This window comes from Bactrocera tryoni, chromosome 4, assembly GCF_016617805.1.
Source record: "Bactrocera tryoni isolate S06 chromosome 4, CSIRO_BtryS06_freeze2, whole genome shotgun sequence".
Lineage (NCBI taxonomy): Eukaryota > Metazoa > Arthropoda > Insecta > Diptera > Tephritidae > Bactrocera > Bactrocera tryoni.
Window position 1 is genome coordinate 2,768,695 of NC_052502.1, and position 23,691 is coordinate 2,792,385.

The window sequence follows — 23,691 nt, forward strand, 5'->3', positions numbered from 1 at the left end:
GCTTTCCGCTGGCTCAATGTGCAGAATGTGCGTAATGCGTGTCAAATGCGATTTTTCTAAATTGAATCGAGATTTTGTAATATTTCCCAAATCGAATTATTTAGCAAAATTGCAATCGAGAAGACCGTGCAAGTTCCACCCGCTCACAATAGAAAGCAATTTTGCGACCCACAATACGACAATAGAAAGAAGAAAGAAGAAAGCCAAGCAAAGCACATACCCCGTGAAAAGAAGCAGCACGCACTCGCCAGCGAAGCACCATGTTATTATTATAGGTATTCGCACTTGAGTAAGTTTAAAATCCCACTGAAAAGTGTAACAGTGCTCTCCTCCCATCAAACCATCTCCTCAAATACAAAAAGTCAAATATTAGGCTATTTGCAGCATTCGTCGCATTATGATATGGTAATTATATGCAACTCACCCAGATTGGCTCTGTGTATCGCTCGACTTCGACTGACTTTCGCTAGAGCGTAAGTTATCGGCAATTATAAAATCTGAAAGAAATAAGAAAATACTATAAGGCACAAGTTTTTAATCAACCCTGCATCATTTTGTCAATAGATACTTGTATATGGGGTGTCTTAAAAATTTGCTGGATATTTCCGATTGCTATTCCCTTAAAAATGTACCAAGAAAATTGTATTTGAATATTTTAAATACTTTTTGAATGTAAGAAGCAAAACTTGAAATTTTATCAAGGTCTGCCGTTTTTTAGCTATCGCAGGGTGTCCGTTAGTTTTGGTGCCCATAAACATAATAATTTCTATTAAATTTTTTCTAAGCTTTGCCTATTTCCCACTTCTTATTTCATTATTATCCTTTTCCAACGAGGAAAGTTGGTGGAGTGAATTCTGCACTTTTGCTATAAAAAGCTTTATATAATATACACAAGCTAATCCTATTTGCCTGAGAAGGGATCTCCTCTGCTATAAAAAAGCTTCTCAAGCGGCGCAAATACCATGCTCTTTATGGGTAGTCAGAGCTTTTATCTACCTTACAACACCTATTGAAATTCTTCGAGCTAACCTTTGAGCGTTGCTAAATCGAAAGCTTTTCGAAACTTACTCTTCTGCGAAGGTGGTTGCTGTTGTTGATGCAATTGACTCGTCGGTATAAACTCCTCATGCTTTTGGCCGCCTTTTTCTTCGTACTTGAGCTTATAGTCCGAATGCTTTTGTAGCGACATTAGAAGTGATTGTGTGCGTGGCGGTATTTCCGGTGGTGCTGGCTCTGGCGGCGGCTCAGACTCTCCACCGGAAGTAACGAACTCATCTAAATCCATACCAATGGAACTTTCGGCTGTGGATTGTGTGTACTCCAGCAGTTCTTTTTGCATTTGGTGCAATTTAAATTTCTCACGCTCACTGCGACTCGCAATAGCCGCAGCTGTAGCGCTTGCAACCTCTGCTGAAGAAGAGGCCCCACTACTAGAAGATGTCATTCCACCTGTAGAAGCACTACCAGCGATGGCGCGACTTTGTGTGCGCCCACTTTTTGTGCGATGAGCTCGCGCAGCTCCGCTGCTATTACTTTCGCGAATGCTAGGGTTCAGACTGCTGGCCGTAGAACTGGTCGGCAATAAAAAAGAGGAATTGAGTGCACTTAAACCAATGGTGCTGTTGCCGCTTGCGGATAGTGCAGCGGCGGTTTCCGCAGTCGCTTGCAAACGATCCAACATCAATATACTGCCTGAGAACGACAGTCGTTCGCTCAATGAATCCGAGTTTGATTGTGTATCGTATTTGGCGTTTAGAAATGGATTTGTACTTCGGGTTGTACTGACGCTATTTGGAAGAAGAGCCACGCTCAGTGACGATTGATTTGCTTGATATTTGTTGGCGGCAGTGTTTTGTGATGCTGACAGGATGGCAGCAAGATCAGTCTGTTGTTTCATAGGTGAGCACAGCCCCGTGTTTTGTTGTTGCGTTTGAAGGTGAAAAGCTGAACTGGTGCCGGAGTCGCGCATGGAGTTCGTATATTCGGTAAGTAGTGACGGAGAGTTTATTGGATTTTCACAGTCAGAGTTATAGCGATCCAAATCTGTAAGAAAATGGTAGAGAAAGGTTTTAGTACTCAACGAAACATATACAAGGAACCCCCGAGCAGATAACATTTTCAAGAAAAAGTGGGGAAGGAAATAAAATGAACTTAAAAATGCCAACCAAATTATCCTAACAATATTTTTTCTTTAACATTATACCGTTTCGTGCATTGATTTCTCTTCGAATTTCCGCTAAAACACCTAAATCAGCCTAATAAAGCCCATTCGAACCCCAGTACATTATGCCGTAAATTGTAATATCTTTCGTCCTAAATTTATCTACTCATCCATTCCATTTGGCTGCGTAGCAGAGTCCAACGAATGGACGTCCATTTCATTAATCCGCTTAAATTCAGCTTAAGACTGTCCATTACTAATTGAATAAGATATTTGGCCATTTCGGATGCCACCCCAACCCAGCATTACCCATTCCCCCCTACCACACCACATCTACATCTGCACGCCCATGCTTTGGCACTCGCCAATCTACTCACTTGCCAATTGCTGACTCTGCAACAGCAGCTGTGCCAAGAGTTGAGTATCGAAGGCTGTCGACTGCGTCGTGTTCTGGTACTCGTCCTCGCTGCTGCTGTAGCCGTGGTGGCTATGCCACTCGGCCGACCGCTGTCGGCGCATCTGGTCGCCGCCGCCGCTACCGCTACCTCCACCGCCAAAATAGTACTCGCTGGCACTGCCACCGCGCTTGCGGCCAATCGTGCCCGAATGGCTGGACATGCTGCCAATCCCGGTATGAGGGTTTGCTTGAAGTTGTGGTAAATGTGGTTGTCGTAGCTCCCGTATGCCGCTTAACTGCTTCGCACTGTTTTAAATACCGTTACTGCGCGAGCAACTGGAAACGGCTAAATTTGATTTATGTCCTTGGCACTGCATATTTGTACCAGTTCACCATAGCTGATGCCACATTCACTTACACACACACTTGGTCCCACATTCTCCCTCTTATTTAGCGTAACTGAAAAGATAAGAAAGCAGATATTTACAGTTAGTGCTGCTGAACAATAATTTCTCTTGAAAAGTAGCAAACAGATAACAGTAAAATTATTCAAAATATTTTTAAAGTATCATCTCTCAAGAGCAGAGTCATATTTCGAAAGGAATAAATGAGCTAAGGCCACATTTTATCGAACCTCGACGAACCTCTGTTCATCCCGATGGCAAGGCTTGTTATTACTCTACGAGTATTGAAAATTTTTCAGCGAAGAGTAGAGGACACAAAGTGGAGACTCTTAAAATAAATTGTCCGAAGCACTTCATTTACAAATTTAAAAAGGTATAAATACAGGCTCTCCTGCCCGCGCTTCCAAACTCCACAGCCTATATCGATGCTTTCTTCGAATGTGTGCGAATGCACCCCCATTCACTTAGGACTGCGCAGGTGGCCCAAACGGTGTGTCTTTTGGCTGGTGCTCGAAATTAAAATGAATATTAATTTTTCAGTAACGACATGCCGACAGCCGACAGCCGAAAGCGAGAGCAACGCAGATGGGGCCGCACTTGGCACTTAAGTGCTCGCTTTTAATTTCAATGGCCCAAGTAATAGCCAGCGACATCGCTAACAAAACACGGTACCCCTCCCATATCCCTCATCACTGTTAAACAATGAGAGGAGAGGAAAACGCTACTTGTATACACCTATTACACATTCCCTTCTTTCGCCGAGGGCAAGCAACTTTTTGAGCATTTTCACATTTATTGCGCGCCGAATTACATATCAAGTGGTTAAACTTTACTACTTTAGCCGATGCTAATTCTGTTTGTGGTCGATACGTCAAGGCACAGCTGGGAATTATCGACACTTGCGACAATGCCGAGGAATTGAAGGAATCGAACCACGCAAATTTATAGCAAACTAATAAAAAGCGAAGTTTTTGCTTTACAAGGGCGTCTACTACAAATTCTAGAATTCGAAGTATTTGTTGAATATCTAGCGAGTATTGAGAAAATATGAACAAATTTATTAATTTAGTTTCAACAGTATCACGCCCAGAGCAGTATTTACAAAATAGGCGATTAGTAAAAACGAACTTTCAGCAATTGGACTGCAGCCGGAGCTGTGAATCATTAAATCGACTTTTTGCTCGATTACCTTGAAATGGTTGAATCAGCTCTGATTGTATGCAAAAAGCTAACATCTGATACATACATAGCTATATACATACATGTATACCCGTATCTGGGCCAGATCTCGATTAAAGCCAGCATTTTAAAGCTCCGGCCAGCGTCGTACCTCCGGTGCTCGTCGTTTTCATTAAGCATTTGTTTCAATAGCAACAACATTTATCAATAGATAAAGTCTTCAAGTCTTCAGATACTAAGTTCATTACATCTTCATCAAAATGCTGAGCAGCGCGCAAAGAGAAGAAGAGAGGTCGGAGGAAAATGTTGAGCCGGCTAAGGCGATGATGCAGCGTGATAATTTGACGCCCAGAAAAAAGGAAGATAAGTTGCCGGCTGGTGGCACAACGCGTGCTATTCCTGGACGGCCTCAAGTTTCGCGCCACATAATTTATTCAACACCATTTTTTAACGAAAAGCGTCGCGACCACATAGCTGAATGGCTACATAAATGTAAGATGGTGTTAGATGCGCGCCGCCTTGTGCGAGAAGCGCAGCAACGTCCCAATGTGTGACGTCATCTAATGAACGCTGTGGAGCTACTGAGTTTAAAGCTGAGCAGCGTGCTGCCTCCGCGCTCCCATCTGCACAGGCAGCATTACAGCTAAGCGTCTGGGTTTTAATTACGCCTGTTTGGTGAGCTTGTGGGCCTAACGGTTGATTGCCGCAAAAGTGTAGCGTTGTGCTATAGTTTCTTTAATGGACGACATGTGTCACGCAATTAATTCACATTGGCGCGAAACTTTTTCCCATCTTTGCTTCACAAGCAAGCGTTCTTTCCCTTGCTTTGGCAGCACTGACAACAGTCAAGGAAGCTTCTTCGGTTTACTACTCGTATTTCTCCCGAAAGCATGGAATTTTGTCAAACAAGTTTTTCCTAGCCATGGCAAGTGGATCGAATGGCCTTTGAGAACTATTGCAGCAAAAGGAAAGAAGGACAAGAAGGACAAAAAGGGATGCCAATGCAGTGGGTACACTTTTCGCTTCGTGTACTTGATACCGCAGAAGACAGAAGAATAGAGCTAACCAGCAAGTTTGAAACCAAACCATTTGCAACCCAAGTAGAAAATTTAAAAACTTTAAGTTAGTAAAGGCACTAAGCACTCTTAGTTCATAGTTTTTGATAATTTTTGAACTAATTTCTGTAAAATTCCAATTGAAAGACGCTGCCCTCGTACTCGTTGTCAATGGTGATTCAAATTTGCTTGGTGTTGCCGCACCGTTTTCTTCACTATATAATTTAAGTTTTGACTCATATTTCAACATTTATTTTACAGCATAAAATCAATACGGCGTTTTCTCATTATACCAAAATTCAATTCAATAAATATACTATTCACTATAAATAATGTATAACTTTTAACTTTTAAGGGGGGTAAATCTCCCACAGTTCCTCCCTCGTGGATCCGTGCCTGTACCCTGTGTAAAGTGTTTCTCTATTACCTACTTTTCCTTACTTCAATTATTTGCCTTAACTTTATTGTAATATTCCTGCCTTTGGATCGCCGCAATAAATCTTAGTCCTTTATTTCATTGAACAAAGTCTTAAGAATCAATACTAAGTTCGGGCATTGAAAATATTTTTGGATTGTAGAAGTCGTTCTGACCGACACCGAGTGTTTTCGAAGTGTTTTCATTTGTTTACATTTTGAACACCAAAAATAGTAAGTTTTGGAATCTTTAATATTTGGTACACTTATTATTAAAGATGGTGTTTCATAGAATCCCGAAACGAAAATTTTAATAATGAAATTATTGGCTCTGAGAAGATAATGACTATATTATACTACCCAGCACCTTGCCGTTGTCAATAAGCCAGCTAAATTGGAAAAATAAAGTTTAATCCTACTAAGGGATAATAGGGGACCTTGGGATGCCGATTAAATCGTGTTGGACAAAATTTTTTATAGGTTTATACTATTTGCACGCAGAATTTAAGCAAATATGAAGTGATAATTTAGGGATGGCGCAATATGTCTTCCAATAACACCGGCTAAACTAGAGAAGGCACCGATCAAAATGAATGGAATGTAAGTTTTCAATTAGTTTTCAGCGAAAACTGCTTTTAAATGTGCTTTCCTTTGACAGATTTCATAAGGATGAAAACGTAAGTTCTAGGACGAAAACCTATTTTTTCTACGAAATAATGTTTTTAATGTCGGTCCGAACGTTGTATAACTAGAAAGATACAAAGAGCCTATGACTGGTAAAAGGTTTACTCCGCTGGGGGAACTGCTGCTAAGAGGAAGTAATGCACAACAACGTAATACCAAGTGGTTTCAAAGTATTTTCTTATTTAAATATATGCCATTTTTGAGATAATTTCAATGTACAGACATGAAACTGTTACTATACTTATAGCTATATACTATATATGAGGGATGGGAATATTTGCAAGAGAACTCTCACTCTTAAGCCATAAAAGTGTAGTGATTTTGTTCGAGTTCGAATACGAGAGCTGAAGCAAAAATTGCGAAAACTTGTGACGAACTAACGTGAGTAATTCCCAAAGAAAATATTGATTTTGCATAGGTCATTCCGCAACATTAAATAAAGTGTTAGTGAGTAAAGAATGACAGGGATAGTGCCACAAGTTAAAAAAGTTTGTATTTTAAATAAATGTGGAACCGAAAGTTCTCTGACTGCACGCGTTCACATCCCTATAGTCGGTTGCGACCGCCCTTAGTACTACCTTGTTCTTCCATAATTTAAACACCTGCTCCAATGAACGGCACTCAAGCGTCGCCTGCGCGGCATGAGGATGCTCGTAACAATTTGTTGCATTGCGACACCTGCCCATAATTCAAACCTGAGTGCATGGTGCACGAGCATTCGGCCCAAAGAGCACTTTCCGTCCAACTGCACACAAATGACATGCACGTGTCACTTGCACGCACGCACACCCACCCATACATCAGCCCCTACAGGGCGCGCTCACTGAACTGCGGTCGCCATTTATGACGGGTACACGAGCATATAAAATATGGCGCTTGCTGCCACTTGCCATTCGCCATGCTTGGCTGTGTTTGTGCGACTCCACGCACACATACATATGTATATGGAAATTCATCTATTTGATTTCGTTTCTTGTTATCGAGTTTGTGTGCCTCAATTCACGTCACCAGGTGCACCCTTGACTCTAGCTGTGCTTTGTGTGTCACCAGCACACGTGGCGCACACCCAGACAGTTGGCCGGCAGCCACTCACACTCACATTGCTCGTCCACATAAGTGCATTTCCATGGCTCATACTCATCCCCTACTCTTAACTATATATTATTAGGTTAGGTGAGTGGCTGAACGATAAAAAAACAAAAACATAGGGTCTCATTTGGTCGCCGGTTCTTTGTGGGACCAAGAACTCCAAAGTACTGCTTTTGTTGAGTGGCCTCAACTCCTTCTAAGAGCTCGTCTACAGCAGTATAAGCCAACTTTCTTTACCCTCTCCTCAATGTTTGCCTCCGCGATATATAAATTTCATTAAGATAGGTCATAGTTTATAGAATGGGCGTCACACCGCACATTTCAAGACCTTACCAATTTGGACAGTTAATGATACATTAACTCATGTTATCTTAAATCAAGAGCAATGTCTTCTCCCATGTCATTCTGAAAAGCGGCTTCTCACTACTGAAGTAGTATTACCATTCTCTTATTAAGAGAGGTAGTTTTTGAGTGAAAGTGAGAGGGGAATCAAAGGAAATATACAATTTTTGAGCAGGAGTTTATTAAATAAAATCAAAGGAAAAGCATAAAAGGAAATTTGAATTAAGACAATGAATCTTGCCACATTTGACTAATATTTGTATGGTCGAAGGCCAAACAAATATGCAATGAAACACTAACAATTCGCTTTTATTAAAAAGGGGGGACAGATTGGCTGCATATGTAACCGTATTGTATAAGTAGTATCCTTGTAATGCAACAACAATTTTAAATGAATTCTATGCGATCAAACGAAACACCCATTGGCAAGCAGTTTATTTGTTTAGGCTCAGTTGTCCTCGCTAAGGGCGAGGTTCGATGACGTTCGCTATGCCATTATGTACTATACATCGACTCATTTGTTTTCCAAATTCATTACATTTTGGTTTTACCATTAATAGGTTCCCACTTTTATCCGGCATTAAATGAGTGGGGCTCGATTTTGCAGTATATAAAAAGACCAACTCACTTAATCTTCTGCTGTTTTCTACCTGGTATGTTTACGGGTCACCAAAATTCCAGACAATTATTGTGTTTATGTAATTTTAAAAAAGCTGATTCACTTCGGCTTGCTAACTCGTATAGTCAAACAAAGAAGTGCTTTTCTCGCGAATGAGCAACGCCGGCATTGGCTGGCCTCTGTTGATTGCTATTGTGTAGAACAGACATTGGACACGAGTTGACCAAGTTGCCACCACGGCAACAGATGACCACACTTCCGGCGGCTTCCTGCGTTCCAGTATATCAAAACAAGTTTGAGCTGCATTTTAGGCAAACACTTTTTTTAGTGGCGAGTGGCTGGTGAGTGATGGTTAAATGCAGAAGCCCAGCGGAGCGGACGAGATGTGACGTTGCGTGAATGTTGCTCCCTTTATTTTTATTTTTACATTTCGCAATGTTCATATGTTTACGCAAAGAGAACCGTTCGAGTTAAGCTTTCATTTATTTATTCTTGGCTTTAAAAATTTAACGCTGCGATGAGAAGGCAATTTATTTCCTATTAGCAGCACTTTAAACTTCACAGACGCCAGCGGATAGTCCGCACGCCAAATCCCTCCAGGGTAAGGGCGCGAAAACCTTACACACAACGTTAGCGATAAATGATGGCAAAGTGTCAGATTACTGCCACATTCTCATCACTTTCCCGGGTGGTTCAGCCGAACTCTGCGGTTTTGACGTCTTGCTGTGTATTCCTTTACTCGACATTTTCCTCTTCGACACACTCTTGCGCTTTGTTGCAAGCACATTGCTTCCAATAAACTAATAACCTGATTGTGCCGAAGCGAAACACCGCGGCATTGTGTTCGCTGCCCCAGCCCTCTTCCGGCTGGCAAAGCAAGCAGCAAAGTGACAGCAACAGAGGCAATAGTAGCAACAACTGGTTTATGATGTTGATTTATGCTGCTAGTTTCTCGCTTTTATAGTTTTATCCTTGACTTCATCTTGGCGTCGTGCAAGCCGTTACTTCTCTGACAGCAACTTATTAGACAAACTGACAGTTATTACCCGAAGGGGAGCCGTAATCTGCAGACACATGTTTCGCTCAAAGTTAAAATTTTTAAATTAATGAATCGCCTTTGTTGTGGCGTTAAGTGAAGACAACAGTAATTTGTTTTTCGGAGAATCAGATGCACGTGTATTCCAGAAATTTCAGGGTTCCCTGACAACTGCTTACATCAAAATTAATAATAGTGTTATAAAAAACCGCCGCACAGAAATATTTATACATATCGCAGAAAGGTCAGTTTCGTCCGGGAAAAATGATTTAACTAAATTCTGCAAAATAAAATTGTCTTTCTTAGGGTCAACGTTTCAAATTGTGACACATTGAGGCTGAAGGTGTTTGCGAACTCGGCTAGATCGCATTGAAACAAGAGAAATACAAATATACATAGATAACACTACAGTTCCGGCTCAAAACTACTTTGCAGAGCTTTTGACGAAAAAATTACTTAGTTCGTGACATCAAGAACGAAAGGAAAGAAGAATATGCTTAGAATTACCAGGATAGTGTGTCATTTGGTTTGGCTTGTGTCGTCTCGGGCATCCTTATTTACCAAATTTCTATTGTCCAGTAATGAGCTCTTATCGTTACGATTGACGTCTGTGGGACTCCCAAAAGCTCGGAGTGAATTTCTACGAATAACACGCTCTGGACTGAGTAAAATCACATTTGGTCAAATTTTCCGTCACCCTCTTCCCAGTTCTAAGTCTAACGACAAGATTATAATTATTTAATATTTTCAGCAAACATCGCATTATATTTCAATTAATCTAAAATAAATACAACAAATTCTCTTCCTCGAGTTCAAACACATTTTATTTGGTGTAAGCACTGTGCGAATTTAGATCACAACTGAAAGCTTCGAAAGCTTCCAGCACTGTAAATATTTGTAAATTTGCACTGGAGCCCGGACGGGAAAGCGCTTATTTGCAGACAAATTAAAGCAGAATAAGAGAGCGCGAGGTTTGGACGGAACCAAACTTTAGACATTGTTGTAAACTACAAGAACCAGGTCATTTAAACTCCGCCGTCATATAGAAAATAGGCACAGATGGACTACTTAAAATCATGGAACTAGACGAGCCTTTGAAGTTTGAAGAACTGAGAATGTCGAACAACAAATAGTAGTCACACTATAGAGAAGCAAAAGTATGGCTCTTGGTTCACCCATTCACTAATTTTTGCTAACAACTATTCCTTAAGGAGATCTGATGAAGGAGTAATAGAATAAAATCTAATGCTCTACGGCTAATTGGCTCAGATTTTATAAATTTTTGTATAACATTTAAGCGAATAATATTTGGAAAACATAACCTTTAACATGCCCACGAATATTTTGATTTTGGCAAGTGAACTCGTATGACAGTCAAGTATCTATTAATTAAGGCTTTGTAAATGGATCCAAATTACGAAATTCTTCATTTATGCAACAAAGTAGAGCAATTGCAACACTGCTTATTCAACAGATATTCGATTAATTTTATTTAAATATTCATCCTGCATGACACGCATACTAACACATTCGGATCCGAGGCTCTCTGTGCGGGGCATGTGTGGCATGTGCGGGCATTTGTTTACCTGCATGAGCTTGCACGGAGATACAGCAAATATTTGCAAACGTTGTCACACTAAATATATGGATTAGCGAGAACTGATATGAATGGGCTCTACGCACACATACAAGGATATATGTATATGCATGTGCACTTCTGCAGCTGCCACAGTGCGTTCATGCAATCACCATGAGCTTCTTAAATTATTAACAGTGGTAAATTTGTACTTTACGGCGATTACCTGGGCGGCGGCTGGCCCAAGCTGTAATGCATATACATTTCACAAGGGTTGTTCCAACTGCTTACAGGTCTAGTGTTTGCAAGTGGCTGTAATTTCCGCGGTGCTCCGCGAGATCATTTAATATTTCGTGTTCTTAACAAATTATTTCGGCACTTAAACTTCTGATGGACTTGATGTTAATCAATAAGCGAAGAAACATACATTCAGAAAACAATAGGACTGATTTTCTTCCGTCACGACTGTAATTCGGAGCGTGTATGGAGCAAGCCGAAAATGAAGCGTTCGTTAGAGTAGAAATACGCGATTACATTCTGTGTGAAACTCGGTAAATCTGCGACAGAGACATTTGATATGATCAAGCAGGCTTACCCAGATGTTGCTTTAGCAAGAAGCGGTGTATTTCGGTGGCACCAGGCGTTTTTGGAGGGCTAGGAAGAGGTTGCTGATGAAGACGGGAAGAATAAGCAAATCCAAAGTGAAAACGCCCAAGAATTTGTTCCTCCTGGACAAACCGTTAACGTCAAGTTATACGTGGAAGTCGTCAAAAGACTAAAACGAAGGGTCAATCGGGTTCGACAGGACCTCGAAGCTGATTGAAAGTTGCACCACGACAACGCACTGGCTCATACCGCCTTTCTTGTAAACAGCTACCTAACCAAGGCTGGCATCCCAACGCTTCCCCAGCCGCCCTACAGCCCAGATATGGCTGCCGGACTTTTTTGTTTCCTTGCCTGAAAAGGCCGATGAAGGGGGATCCAAGCAGCATGCATCTCGGCTTTCAAGGCAATTCAGGAGAATGCCTTCCGTTACGCCTTCAATGCATAAAAATTGCGATGGTAGCGCTGCAAGACGCAGAAGAAACCTATTTTGAAAGTTTTCAAAGAATTGTAACGATTGGTTCAATAAATTTTTTTTTAAATCAACTCAGTCCTATTACTTTTCATACAAATCCTGTTTTCAAAAGGCGAAGGAACACAGGGGTTTAAATGCGTTTGGAGGGGCTGCTGCCTTTTTTCTTACGAAGGTCGAAACTTTTATATAAAAATGTTTGATTTTAGTTTGCAACTCAAAGCAAATCCAGATCCTGCAACAGCAAGGCTGCCGTCATTGATGAGAGCTTAGTAGTAATTCGGGGGATATAGCTCATGGGGACAGATAAAAGTTGCTATATTAAAATTCTGATTTCCTACTATGGTTATTGCAGGGCTTTGCGAATTAAGGTGGCAGCACAAATACAAATACACAAATCGTGGCTGACAACAGTGAGGCGTGGCGAAAGTAATTTGCTTCAAAAAGTACTTTCCAACTCATAGAATTCGTGTACTGGAAATTTACGGGCATTTAGTCCAAGCGTTCTTTGCATTTCCTCCATTCTAAATTTCACATGCGCGCCGGGTGAGCATTTTATTTTTCATTTTAATCAACGCGATTGCACAACACAGCGCCCAACTGCGCACACAATTTCGCTTATCACCCGCCAATGCTCACACACTCCGTACACGGAAGAATGCGCCCGTGCCCACATGTGCGCTCCGCCGTGGGAAGCTGCCTGCGCGCGTGTGTGTGTCAACATTTCGACACATTTGGAGTTATTAAAAATTAGTATGTGTGCCATTATCCTAGATAAGCGCCTGAGCTTATTTCGCTAGCCTCTGCCTCTGCCTTCGCCTTCGCCTCCGCGGCGGGCGCTGATGCCGACTTTGGCCCCACAAACATCTATACCGTCGTTCACGCTGGATGACTGGTTGCTTTCTCTTCTTCTTTTTTGCCGGAAACCCCCTTACCTCTTTATTACTTTGTAGAATTTTTTTGCCCCCCCGTGGCTCTCCACCCTGCCTGAAGCCTTAGGTAACGTGCCTTGTTTGCTGGCGCTCGGATGGCTTTACAGTTTTATTTGGCTTTCAAATGCAAATGTATGCGGACATGAGCTCGAAACACACACTTGTCCGCGCCTTGATGTATGCAACGCGAATATGGAGTATGCATACAAACTACCTCAAAAATGGGTGAGTAGTGCGCATATGAACAGAGCACGCACATACACAAATACACACACGCTCACACGGTATAAATATAGCACAGAGGCAGTAGTTCTCACTTCCGTGTAAGTATGTGTGTGCATAAGAGATGATGTTGTGTGACTTTGGCTGTGTTCTTTTCATTCTTCGAATTTGACTGGGGCGAGAGGCGCGCATAACTTCGCAGCGCCTGTTTTTCATAACTTTCATTTCTGGAGTGTTCCAAGTGTAAAAACTCGAATCGAGGAGTCTTAGTGACCGGCGCAACAAATTTATGAATGAATTATCATTGGTCATATTACAATTCATTCGTCTTCACTGATCTAATGAAGTTTGACAAAAGGATTTTATTTTATAGAAGCACGAAAAGGCTGTAACGAAAGGTTCTAGTCTACGTTGGTTTCTAAAGGTCAAGGGTTGCTTCGACATGGACGACGATTTTCAATGTTGCCAGTTCTCGGCATTAAATTCATTCTCCGCCTTAGACAATTTTTTTATGATTTCATTATTATTTTCAAACACAAAAACAAATATAAATCATAACTCAGAATAATACATTCGATATTTTAAATTATTAGAATTTTTAGCTATATTTTTAACTGTGGAGGCTTCAACGGCACTTCAGAACAGAAAATATGTATATAATATATAGTATATATATAACATATTATGTATGTATGTAATTGGGGCTTACACTCATAGTGGTGAAATTTACGTCCTCATTTACAAAATTGCAACATTTGTTTGTATATTTAATGGCTCACACACATACACACGGCTCGGGTTACAGCGCGATTACATATAAATATGTATTTGCGTACACACAATTATTTACCCACCTGTGAAAATCCCAGATTAACGCTAGGAAAAAACTTTGCAAAATGCTGTGAACAAAGTGCAGAGACGCAGGCAATTACACTTACTTGCAATTAAGGACAGCCAGCGCAACGCACACACAGCTGCAGTCGGCTATAAATGTTTACAGATGCAAATGCTAGCATAAATACACCAACACATTTGCCTTGCTGTACTTTCCCTTAATCCGTCATTCATTCATTCATTGCCATTTTAATGTAGTCACCTAAATTTATAAGGTGGCAACGCTGACGCCAAAGATGAGGCACAAGCCAAAAACGGTGCCAACACAACGCACCAGCAGCACGTTGAAGCGCAGTGACGCCGAGCAAACAAAGCAAAAAACAATAAGCCACGATTTGGATAGAGTTGCTAAAAGCTGGCGATGTTTTGTTTCGTCTATTTGCCACACAAAGCCAACTCACGCTCTTGTCCCATTATTTTGCGCAACGAATAGAAAAATGTCACTCATACGCACCGGCAGTCAGATACCTGCTTGAGGTTCTCGTAAAACATAGTACAACGGGAGTTTCTGATTTGATAATCAATACGTTATTCAGTCAAATATAACCTGCAGCAAAAACAAAAGAAAAATCGACCGCAAGAACATATTTTGTCGTTTTTGTTGGTCGTATGTTGCTCATACAATGTCTATCACCCCAAAGTTTGAACTTGTTCACCTCACTGTTGTTAATAACACATTAAAGTATGGAAACCGTTTAAGAGGGTCATACCATGTAACGGCCTGTTTTTTAGGGATTCGTTAAGATTTTCTTCCACTACCTGCTTCGAACAACTTCTTCTTCTAACTGCTGTGTTATCAAAAAGACTTCGAATTTTAAAAAATCACTTTACTACCGTATTCTAAACAAGAGAGCAATTTATGGAAAATCGATTTTTTGAGCCCGTCACATAAGATGAACCCCTTAAAGACTGCATCTTATAGCAAATAGAATTATTAATGCCCAGACATGTTTCATAGAGACGGCATTTAGCAAGGACTCTGTGATCGTCATTTCCTTCATCGTTTATCACGTCTCTAGCCAATCCGGGTGGCACCCTATAATCAGCATTAAATTCCTGCTATTGGCGACTCGGGCAGTAGGAAGCCTCGAGCTGATATCTTTCAGGCGTGTTCAGCGGAAAACACCGCTTATCTAAATTCCAACTAAAAAATATACCACATAATAAAGAATCATTCATAATACGCTGCAGAGCTGAACATTTGTGTGGTAACAAGCTCATCCGTTTCCTGAAACCGTTTCCGGCTTCAGCAACATTTATGGCAGTGACCCATAAAGCATGACACGCACACAGAGCAGGCGCGTTCACGGTCGTGACCAGCGCTTGAAACTTACAAAATGTGCAAATATGCCACCGTGACCGCTGCAGATGGCGCATCCTGTCGGCCTCTCTGGCCACTGCAACTTCTGCAACTGCATTCGTTCATTATCACTGCCTTGCCTTGCCCCCTGCCGCCCTGCTCTGGGGCGGTTGCACCAACTTTTTGCATGGAAATTTGAAATCATACATTTCCGGCACAAAGCTTTTACAAATGCTGCAGCAACAGCGGCAATGTAATAAATTCCCCATTCGCTTAGTGACTTCCGTTGCCATTTGACCATAAATATATTGGAGATCTGGCGAGCAAGTCCCGTGGCTAACAAATCAGTTGACCGAAATTAATAATTCATGGCAGTTAATTATAAATGTTTTATTGTGTTCGGCATTACAGCAACGCTCTCATGCGAAAATATTGCCAGCTGCAAAACTACAATCAAAATAATGCCGAAAATATATATACATATGTATACCGACAATAGGGTTTTTCTAAATTCTATATTTTAAAAATATTACAAATTTTTCCGAAAAAGTTTTTTTTTTACGAAAAAGTAGGAAATAGAAATACACAAACATTTTGTGGGATCTACTTGAGGTTATTTTTTCCAAGGCTTGAGCTTTCAAGCCAGCGGAGTTCCCTGAATTCTAATATCCAATAACTTGCAACAAATCTCACCCATCAATCAGTGGCCGCAAAAACTACCTCAATTCATTTATCTGACAGCATGTCAAATGAATTTCTACAGTGGTTGGCGTTGGGTATTTTATGATTTTGTCGTTGGGAGGGCAGAGGGCAGAGGGTCGACCAACATCGCACGACCACAACAGTGTCGATTTCAGCAAAACAAATAATTGCACCACTATTAATTATGATTTCCGGTTGCTGATTTGCGGTGCTTAATTAGATTTTCTTGGTTGATAATTTTAAGGAAAGTAATCAAGGCAAAGAAGAACTTTATTGCGAATAATTCTCAATGGAAGCTTTCTAGATATAAGCCGTCATCAATCTAGCGATCTTTGCGTGCTGTTCTGTTATCAAAATAGTAATATGGGAAAACAGCAACAATGTAAAGCAGTTCAGTTCGATCCAAGAAAGTTTTTGGATATCTCTAGAGAGGAAGGCTTCTTCAAATCTAACACGCGAAAAATGAAAAAGTTTCAGTTTTTTTTCTGTACTGTCAAACAGCTCGGTGTTTCCAGACAATGGATTCAATGCGACCAAATATTTGTAACTTTTTAAAGTCCGTTTTCAATGTGGCTAGATCAAACCAGGCCGAACAATTGGTAAAATGTGTTCGGTTCACAACTCTGCTAAATGAGAACCCAAGGTCCAAGAGGCAGATGCTGATGAAAAGATAAAAAATAATTGATTCAAAGTGATCGTAATGTGAGGCAATCGAAATAACTGACACTTTTAAGAAATCTGTGGATGTGAAAGCTCCGTGTAAAGTGGACTCCGCAATATAGACAAATCAATGAGAACGATGCCAAAGTTGCTTCATATAGCTCCCTAATCCATTGTAATCTCTTATTCGCAAACGCCAAAGAAATTGTCGCAGGAAAGAAGCGTAGCATCTACGCAAAGAAGCCGGGAATAAAATCTTTTTGGCAACAACAATATCTTCTTTACCACAAAACTGTTATCGAAAAGTTGAAGGATTGCTTTAATCAGTGTTTTAGTGTTTTACCTGCGATAGCAATTACAAATAATAATAATATGGATTTTACATAGTTTTTTTTCCTCTCCAACATGTCACGAACTCTTTAGATCACTAGGTACTTCATCATTGCAATTTATCAAAGCTCTTCAAAAAGAAGCAAATTCGAGTTTTCCTTGCGACAAGACTAGTGGAACAAAAAGTATGTGTAGAAGACGTCGAGTTAAAGATTCGCATTCGTAGCCCTCAAAGTAACTTGCGATATGAGCACGAATAATAACCGCAAATGTTATGTTTTTGTATTGTTAAGTGGCAAAGTTGTAGTGACTCGGCAAATTGAGTGCTTAACTCCATACCTGTCATTTCTGGGATTCGTCTTTAATGACCCGTAAATTTCTTGCCAACACTTTTCCGCGCTTCGAGTCCCCGTTCGTTCACTCATTTTCTTAACGTGAAAAAGGTAGAGCGAAACAGGAAATTAAAATAGAATAGCGGTTGCGGTGGAAGGAAAACCCGTCCATTTGCATTTCATCGTTGATGTGACAACAAACACAACAAGTATGAAACTTTCACAGAGATAAATTTAGCCGCGCATTAATGGAACCTGCCAACACACAGTTACACGCTCCCCCGCTCACTTAGAATGCATGGAGACTTTTACTGTGAATGAGTGGGGTTACGCAAATAGACGGGACATGGCTGTGAGCTCAAACGCCCGCAGGCGCGCTCTCGGCACACTCGCATGCATGCCAACACACCGAGGCCCCCTGGATTGTGTGCGAGTGTTGTGTGTCGGCACGTGTGGGCGCGGGTGTTGCGGGTGTGCGCGGCTTGGCATTATAAACACATTAATAGCGAAGTAGGTTAAACAAAATTTACAACTCAAATGTGACTCAGCTGAACTTTTCCATGCTTGTATGCAAACGCCCGGCGCAGGATGGGGCTGAGCGGCGGAGTAGACTGTAAGAGCCATGGCGGGAGCCGAGTTAAAGCTGGCGTGGCGTGGCGTGTCTGCAAATATACGTTGCTGTTGCGCTCATTTGTATCATTGCGACAATTGCACAAGTGTCCCAAAGGTTGCATGACTTTTCCGACTTTCAAGTGCTCTACTGTGGCAAGCAACGTCGTCGTGGCGCCGCCGCCACCATCGTCAGCCTGTCGGAGCACTAAGCGGCAAGTGATGTTAGCAAATATGAAATACGAGCACTTTGCAACAAACCCACCCACAAGTTGCCACCTAGGCGAGTACTCATGCTGCTGCTTCTTATCAGGTGTGCCAGCAGAACTATTTACGTCCATGTTCTTGCTTAAATATTTGAATCCGATGGGACGATGATTGTCACCGACATGATTTACAACGACAATCAATGGTTGAGCAATAATTGATTGGCACAAAGGAAGGCATTAACTGGATGTGAAGCCCTTGAGCTCGAATGCTCATTTTTCATTTCATCTTTCATTAGATGAAAATCAGTCCTAAAGCGATCAACGTTTTAAGCAGGGATAGCTAGTAAAGTCGAGGGCATTTTATAGGATAAAGGCTCTCAGAATCTTTTCACAGATGCTATCTCCGTCCAACATTGGGCACACGCAACTTTGTTAATCTTCCGTCACGTTACAGGTACTCCAACTACATATGTAAGATCCTTGTAATCGGGAAGCAATTCCATTGTCAGACTGATCGAAAAATCGCTTCATAACTGAAGACTTAATATAACATTCTGACAACAACGAGTACGTCCATCAGATGAAAACTTTAAAATTTTGCTATTTCCAACAAATTCGGAAAAGGTAAAAGGTGACTGAATCTCTTAGTTGTTTATAGCAGCACCACAACATAATCTAAAATAGAATAGCAGAAAAGCCCACTAGTATGTTCATTGTATCCCTTTTAGGGTTCGGCTAAAGATTGCATTTATTTTTTTATTAAAGAAAATTTTTTTTAATTCTTCACACGGGAACATATTTTCGATTAAGAAGCATTTTTTCTGACAAATACTAGAATTGCTTATAACTTAAGCCGTGTTAAGACACGGGTGCACTTCCGGCGATACGCCCCCAGATTTGTACTCATGGTAACTGTTCATAAAAGGTAAACATCAGGACAATAAACGATATGCTGCACATGTCTGCAGCCAGAGGAACGAAAGCAAAACGAGAACGAGGCACATGCAAATTTATAATGAAAGAGTGTAGATAGGCATCGGGTGCGGGGAAGAGTGTGCATTATGGCTTTATTGCAGACACAGCAATCAGCACAGTTGCCAACAAACACCTTATATCCACATCCACTTAAAAAATGGAGATTGCAATTGGATCGGCTGAATTCTGCAATGTTGCATAACGCAGCGAGCACTTTGCCATAATAAGCTCAGCTCCAATTGAGCACTCAGCGGAATGTTCCCGGCGCCAATAGGCACAATATCAAACCACTGCCGGTGCGCTTGCGATTTATCCATTCGACGAAAAGCAATCGTGTTTCGGATCCAATCTTGTACCATTACAATTTCGTGATGACCTTAAAAGCCACACACACACTCACATTTCTAGTGCACAAGTAACTCTGGCGAGCATTGCTGCTCTTTTCAAACTTTATGAACTTGTATTACTCAATTCGCCACTTTAGAAGCAGTAATATAGGGCACATATCTGCTAGACTATTTGAAAGGAAAATCAAAGTATCACAGATCACACAATTAAAACATGTTCTTCAAGAGTAGCGGAAAAGACCAAACAAAATATAGCCGGCCTCATTGTCTCGCTTTTAAACTCGGCCAGGTGTGAGTGCATTCTATCAACCATGTGCTTGTGGCTGCTATTGCCTCACTCATTCGAATTCTTTGTTAGTTTGGGCTTGTTAGATCGAATCTGGTTTGCTAGTAATATTGCTAGTGAAGACTGCACTTTGCTAATGTTTAGCAATTTATTTCATTCCTCGCAATTTTACTAATATTTTGGTGGGTTGACAGAGCGGTTCTCATTTCCATAAAAATTTTGAAGAGGTAGCAAAGATGAATCGCCAATGCCTCTTGTTTTTTGTTATACTGCGTCAACTGCAATTTAGCAAAATAATATTCAAAACATAACTTTTAGGAAAACTTGGAAAATATTATTTAAATACATATATAGCAATATATAGCATGTAGGTTGCTATTTTAATGATATTTGTTCTTCTTCTTTAAAGGCGTAGACACCGCTTATACTATTTGGCTATAACCGAGAGCCAAATTAACAACAACGCGCCAATCGTTTCTTCTTTTAGCAATTTGGCGCCAATTTGAGATACCAAGTGCAGCCCAGTCCTTCTCCACCTGATCTCTTCCTCTTCCTCTGCTTCCCCGGCGGGTACTGCGTCGAATACTTTCAGAGCTGGAGTCATGGACGACACGATCTAGCCAGCGCAGCCGTTGCCTCTTAATTCGCTGAAATATGTCAATGTCGTCGTATATCTCACACAGCTCATCGTTCCATTGAATGCGATATATAATATAAATCTTCCGCAGAACCTTTCTCTCGAAAACTCGTAACGCCTCTATAGCATATAGCAGAACGGGAATAATGAGTGACTAATACAAGTAGAGTTTGGTTTTTGTTCGTCGAGAGAGGACTTTACTTCTCAATTGCCTACTCAGTCCCAATTAGCACCTGTTGGCACTAGTTATTCTGCTTGGATTTCGAAGCTGACATTGTTGTTGCTGTTAATGCTGGTTCCAAGATAGACGAAATTATCTACAACTTCGAAGTTATGACTGTCGACAGTGACGTGGGAGCCCAGTCGCGAGTGCGACGACTATTTGTTTGATGATAGGAGATATTTCGTCTTTCCCTCGTTCACTACCAGACCCATTTGTTTTGCTTCCTTATCCAGTCTGGAGAAAGCAGAACTAACAACGCGGGTGTTGAGACCAATTTTATCAATATTATAAGCAGCCAGCAGTTGTATTTACACTCTTAAAGAAGATTGTACCTACTCGATTAAGTTCTGTAGCTTCAATTATCCAGCATCAGATTGAAAAAGTCGGTATCGAACGGCTCGGAGCGGTGGTGTGTGTCGATCCTCTTGTCATGGGTCTTTTCCCAGACTTGGCGCATGGTGAATATCTGGTCAGTTGTTGATTTTCCTAAATCCACATTGAAAGGGTTCTACTAGCTTGTTGAGGGTGGGCCTTAATCTTTCACATAATATGCACGTGTTGTGGTCGATTGTAACGTTGCGAGGTGGACAGTATGCTTTCTCTCTACTGCGACAAGGCACTCCTCATCGTACCAGCTGTTCTTTTTCATTTTCCGAAGACTAATATTTTCGGTTGCAACTATACGAAAGGAGCTTGAAATGCCGTCCAGCAGTTCCCTTATACCGAGTTGCTCTCAGAGAGCAGGAGCGCAATTCGCGTAGAAAATCGTTCGGCTGTCTGTTGTGATTGCAGTTTCTCTATGCGGAAACTTCCTTGTGTTTGTAGACGTACGTTTTTTTGCTACACAGAGGCGGGTGCGTATCTTGGTTACAACAAGATAGTGGTCCGAGTCGATGCACGTCTAAACCACTGGAGACGTTTCTTCCATTTGGTAAATTTTTCTTTACTGAAATCATGAACTACTACAGATAATCATATTTCGGGCCCCGCCGAAGTCGATCAGCCTCAACCTATTTTGGGAAGTTTTCTCATGCTGGCTGAATTTGTTGACAGTTGTGCCAAAGATACCTTCTTTGTCCACCCTGGCGTTAAAGTCGCCAAGCACGATTTTGGCATCGTGGCAGGGGCTGCTCTCATAGGTGCGCTCCAAGCGCTCACAAAAGGCTACTTTGATCACATCATCCTTCTATTCCGTCAGGGCGTGGGCGCAAATCATCGATATCTTGAAGACCTTCGCTTTGAGGCTGTTATTTAATATTTATTAGCATATGTAAATACGATTCATTAATCTCACATTAAATTTATTATTCTAATTGGTAAATAAACACTATGCAACAATTACTAGGTCTTAAAATATGAAATTTTTTTCCCACAAAAGCATTTGAAGAATAAAGAACATTTTTCTTTTTTTTCATTTTTCTAGATAAATTTTGTCATCTTTTGCCAAGAGCTCAATGCTTGCCTATATTAGCTCGGATCATTTCAAGAATAAATATTTCATGATATCAAAGGCCCACACAAGAACGTTGCCAGAAACTAAATGGCAATCTATTGGCAAGATTGCTAGCATTGTGCTCATATAGACGTATATCAGAGCCTATTTTCTATGCCATAAACACTGCATACTCGTCCGAATGAAGGCGCATTTATCGGTCAATTGATATGTGGGTCAATTGAATATTGAAGTTCGCCTTTGTTTGGCTGTAAAGCATTCTTCAGTACTATCATTGTGGCTTGAAGTTGTCTAAACGCGCCCAAATACGCAATTGGAAATTAATTCACACATCCTCATCTACTCTCTCTCGTATAAAGGGTGCTCCAATAGCGGTTACATTCAAGTACAATAATATTAGAAATCTCTTTATTTGAGTTCCCCTTAACTCTGTACTTATATGTACATACCATATGTGCTTACTTATACGCTTGGATATGCCGAGATTACTTCATCGGTTTTTAAATTCCTTTGTCCCCTATAATTCCCCCTTCTGATCGTTGTTTAATCTTTTTGCGATGCAAAGCCAAAAGTAGCAGAAAGTTGAGCGCCATATTTTGCAAACACAAATGCATTTGTTTTCATTTCAGTTATGGTTGTTGCTGTTGCTGATGTATTTACAATATTTGCATTTTTATTCAAAAAGTTTCGGCTGCGCGTTGCGGGAGAGTGAAATTTCCCAACGACGGACGAAATATTTCTGCTTGACGCTGCATTTTTGTGCGCTGCAACGTCCACACACACACACATGCACGTCGATGCATAAATATGTGTATAACTACCAGAAACCATATTCACTTATCTATATAGCTCAGTATGTATTCGGGAGGGGTTTCAGAAAACTAGTTCATCACTTTTCGCAGGCAACGCGGCACCCAAAAGTTTTTAGATTAAAAATTTCATAATGAAATACATTTTCGGCGTCTAATTGCGAAATATTCTGCAAATTTATATTAGACGAAGAGCTTTGGCTTTAAGACAATTTAGTGTATAAAAGCAATCACAGAAACTGCTGGAAATTAGAGAAGAATTGAGGAAGTGGGTAGCCAAGGATTTTTGCTATTTTCTCTGCCATTTTCAGCACGAAATTATCCGAATGATTGCTATATTGCTTCAAGAGCTCAGCATTAAATGGGAGAAAGTAAAACGGCATACAAAAAATAATACATATATAAACATGGAACAGGAATAAAGCGGAATCGCTGATGGAATGCGCACTGAACGCTAACAAAACCACGGTGTTTGTGGTTGATTAAATGTTACAGTTAGATAAAGGAATACTGAGAAATTAGAGGAACCGCTTCGAGTCAAGTAACAAGTTCCAATCACACAGCGGTCATTTCCTTCATTATTTCATTTGTGGATTTGGCTTGGAAGAATTCATAATTCACGATATTTCAAATTACAATTGAAACTTTTACGAATCGCTGCAAAGAATTCAATTTGTTAAATAAGTTTGCAAGTGCGAATCCACTGCCGCCAACTGCCAAACCACTTACATTTGCAATCT

General features: G+C 40.8%; 1 protein-coding gene across 2 annotated transcripts in view; it reads right to left on the reverse strand.

Annotated features, from left to right (window-relative positions):
• The window catches only part of LOC120774914 (teneurin-a), a 226,763-nt gene that overhangs the window by 171,701 nt on the left and 31,371 nt on the right, over nt 1-23,691 (reverse strand). For both annotated transcript variants that reach the window (XM_040104788.1, XM_040104787.1), the window contains exons 2-4: nt 2,539-3,017; nt 1,069-2,043; nt 425-497 (exon numbers count right to left, since the gene is read on the reverse strand). In XM_040104788.1, the coding sequence (XP_039960722.1) occupies nt 425-497; nt 1,069-2,043; nt 2,539-2,779 (1,289 nt within the window). In that variant the 5' untranslated portion in view covers nt 2,780-3,017. The remainder of the gene's footprint in view (nt 1-424; nt 498-1,068; nt 2,044-2,538; nt 3,018-23,691) is intronic.